Source organism: Halyomorpha halys, unplaced genomic scaffold, assembly GCF_000696795.3.
Source record: "Halyomorpha halys isolate HHAL.00 unplaced genomic scaffold, Hhal_1.1 Scaffold1021.1, whole genome shotgun sequence".
In the NCBI taxonomy this organism is placed as follows: Eukaryota; Metazoa; Arthropoda; class Insecta; order Hemiptera; family Pentatomidae; genus Halyomorpha; species Halyomorpha halys.
The window spans coordinates 274,124-277,604 of NW_027112883.1; the positions used below are offsets into that span (position 1 = coordinate 274,124).

The 3,481-nt window shown below is 32.3% G+C and overlaps 1 protein-coding gene across 1 annotated transcript in view; it reads left to right on the forward strand.

Moving 5' to 3' along the window:
- LOC106687880 (inactive tyrosine-protein kinase transmembrane receptor ROR1) overlaps positions 1-3,481 on the forward strand; it is a 60,117-nt gene that overhangs the window by 30,335 nt on the left and 26,301 nt on the right. Inside the window, exon 3 of the mRNA XM_014432039.2 lies at positions 2,561-2,598. Within this exon, the coding sequence (XP_014287525.2) occupies positions 2,561-2,598 (38 nt within the window). The remainder of the gene's footprint in view (positions 1-2,560; positions 2,599-3,481) is intronic.

Here is a 3,481-nt window from a genome sequence, read left to right on the forward strand (position 1 = left end):
TATAAATTAAAATAATTAAATTGCACGAATTTCGGTATATAACAAGTATGCGTATATATAAATCTATATAACGTATATATAAATATAAATCTGTACCGCTACAGCCCATGAAGGGAGTACTGTTAATTACAAGGTGATCTGGTCAGAGGCTGGATGGACCTCGTAGGGCTTCCAACCCACAGGGCTCACTTAGAAAATAATTATTTGCCACAGCCGTATTCGATCCCGGGTCCTTGAATTTAATAGCACTGTTTCATATCACTGAGACACCCGCTCCAATCTATATAATAACTTGTTAATTTAAAAAATAAACCACTCCGCAAGATTTTCAGTTATCTTAATAAAATCTAGTTTAACTCTAGCCACCAAAAGGAATATATGTATTTGTATTCGTTACAGTTGGTTATTATTGTTAAAGTGTGATGTAAAAATTCATTTTTTATTGTATAAATGTTGCTCTGTGAACTATAACAAACTATGAATATATCGATTGTATCACAACCCGGTATGTAACAGCAAGTGGAAGGTTGCTAGGCGTAGTATGTGTACTTGTGTTGTTAACTCTCACTATAGTAAGAACGTTTTATGTTATTTAATCGTAACTAATAAAACAGTAATAACAGTAAAAACATTTTATTTGTGTCTACCACCCTCGCGTTCAACAATTATTGCCATAGTTACTGGGGGAGTAGTACTGTCCCAAGCAGTTGGTGGAAAATCCTAATTGCTTTATAGAGATAAGCGACACCTTAGGGATAGCGACATTTGTTGGAACTACAATTGGGAACAGTTGAGCTTCATCCAATTTGCTCCAATATCCAAGACTCTTCTCTCTCCCCTAGTATCTATATATTTCTTTTAAATATTTACTTATTAACAAATAAATCAGCCGTGCCAATCTTGAATACTTTTCTTTATACTCATGTCTTTATATATATTTCGTCCCAAATTCATTTGTTTTATTTATCTCACGATCCCAGTACCACAAATTGTGTACACCATAGCTATCAGTACAAGAGCCAAATAAATAAAGTCAGTTATTTCACCCCAATTTTTTATTACTTTAATGAAAACTATGTATAATTACTAATCAAAATTGATGAGTCTTGCAGTGATCCCTCTCCAAACCCAATTCTACTAAATCAGTTTTAACGTAATCCTCCCATTTACGTTTCGGTCTACCCTCGGCCGTTTAACCGTCGGTTCAGTATTTCTTAACATTTTAGGGATCTGCTCGTTACTAAGCCCTATAACCTCACACGCTCACTTTTACGCTGCAAAGCTATAGCTTGAATTATATTTACCGGATGAGGTCTCTTAATTCAGTGTTGTCTAGTCTTCTGAATTCTCCGGTTAGTTCATTATTATAAAATTTTAATTGAATATTTATTATTTCTTAATTTTATGACGCTGCCAAGCTATTTCTTTAGTCATATAATCTCAAAACAGGAGTAGTCTGGGCATAATAAGTTAATTTTCTTTTTTTTTCTACTTATTGTCTGCTAATGTTCTTTTAATGTGTTTTAAAGCAATAATTTATTTTTCTTGTTTATTATCTTCATTTTATTAAATGTTTTCTTTCTCATTTTACTATATTAGAAGATAGTTAGCTTCCTTATGATTTATGATACGATATATGGTTAGCATATGATATGATGATAGTTTTATTTTATTTGTTTCCTTCTATTTTTTTTATTTTTTTTTAATACAAAATATAATTGGATGTCTATAATATTCATTTAAACGTTGTACTTGTTTTATTATTTTTATTTTAATAATTTCAATATTTTATAGAAAAGGGTGGTTCAGTGGTTAAGCACTGCTGTGCTAACTCCAAGGATCCGAGTTCGAAGGAGTTTAAAAAATGCTCTATATCTTTCATACTACTAAGAACTCTCTAAAACCTACGAAAACATCATTGAAAGTAGAATAAATTTGCTAAAATGCGACCACTAATAGAGCTATTTACTTTCAATAGTTCCCGAGATATAGCTTTTTAAAAAGTAACATTTCATAAGAAAAACATTGAAAAATCAGTAGTGAATTTATTTTGAGAAATCTATATCTCAAAAACCATTTGACGCTCAAATGTCTACTAGCATTCAAATTAAAGATAGTTTAATGGACTATAAAGTAGTTTATAACGCTTTTCTTTGTAGGAATAGTAGTTTCTATGATATTTGACGAAATCAATTCCCAATATGTCGATTTCTAGTTGTTCGGACAGACTTTTTGGATTTATGAAAACACAATATCTCAGGAACTATTAGACGTTCAGATATCTGCCAGTACTCAAAATAAACGTAATTTAACTTACTTTAAAGTAGGATTTTACTTTTCTTCGTAGGGGTAGTAGTTTGTATGATATTGGCATATTATCATATTTCATCATTGCCCTTCTCTTAATTATAATGGTAATGTTACGTTAATAAGTAACATCATTAACTTCTTTCATACAATATAGTTATAATTTTGAGGTAAAAATACTTATAATACGAAATTGTATTAGTGGAATAGATTCAGTGGAGAACCATGTCTGATCAGCTGTTGTATGTTTCAGGACTAGTGATGCAACAGTGGGACCAGGAAATTCCACAGGTTAGTCATTTGTAATTTATTTATTATTAAATTATATAATTATATAGCCTGAGGTCCTTTTATGAAATAATTAATGATTTATTTTATCAGCAAACACCCACCATTGACATTAACTCTGGAATAATATTGTTTGTATATCCAGTGACGGTGTTTTCTCCAGTGTGCTAACTCTGTGGTTTCAAATGAAATGAGGTACATTTATTTTATTAGTTCAAGTAGTGAATCAGATAATTTTATGGGACGTTATTCCTGTCTCATATAAAAGCCAATTAGATGTTTATAAATCAATCTCTCCAGTGGTGGTAATGTAATGCAGGGCGGTTTTGAGTACTGTGATGTTCTAGAAAAATTTAAAAGATATTTAAAAAAAAAATTACTGCTTCTCCCCAGAAATACGCCTAATCATATTTTAGCTCAGGAATTGTCATCGATTCTATATACTAGCAGACAATATATTCTAATTATATTTTAAAAGTTTCGGAGAGGCGGCGTTTCTCGTACGTTTGTCTTACGGGTTCTCATGCGTTTCGCTTACTTCATATCCTAGCATGGAACTTCATTTTTACAGATGGTTTCAAAACTGTCGAAGGAATGGGCACTGCTGTCGTTTAAGATAATCACACCATCTTATTCTCGTTACAACCATATTCTTCGGTGTACACTGCAGAACACTTCGGAATCAATCGCTGCAATATCCCTCTAAACTGCCCCCGCTCGGAATCTGCCCTCAAATCTTTACAAGATCCATTTTCAACACATCCATTAATAATAGAGTTGAAGCAGCAATTGAAAACTTTGAACAGCATGGGTTGTAGGGTCTTGTTTTTATGACTGGCAGGTCATTGTGGGATCACTGGGAATGAAAAGGCAGACTCGCAGGCCA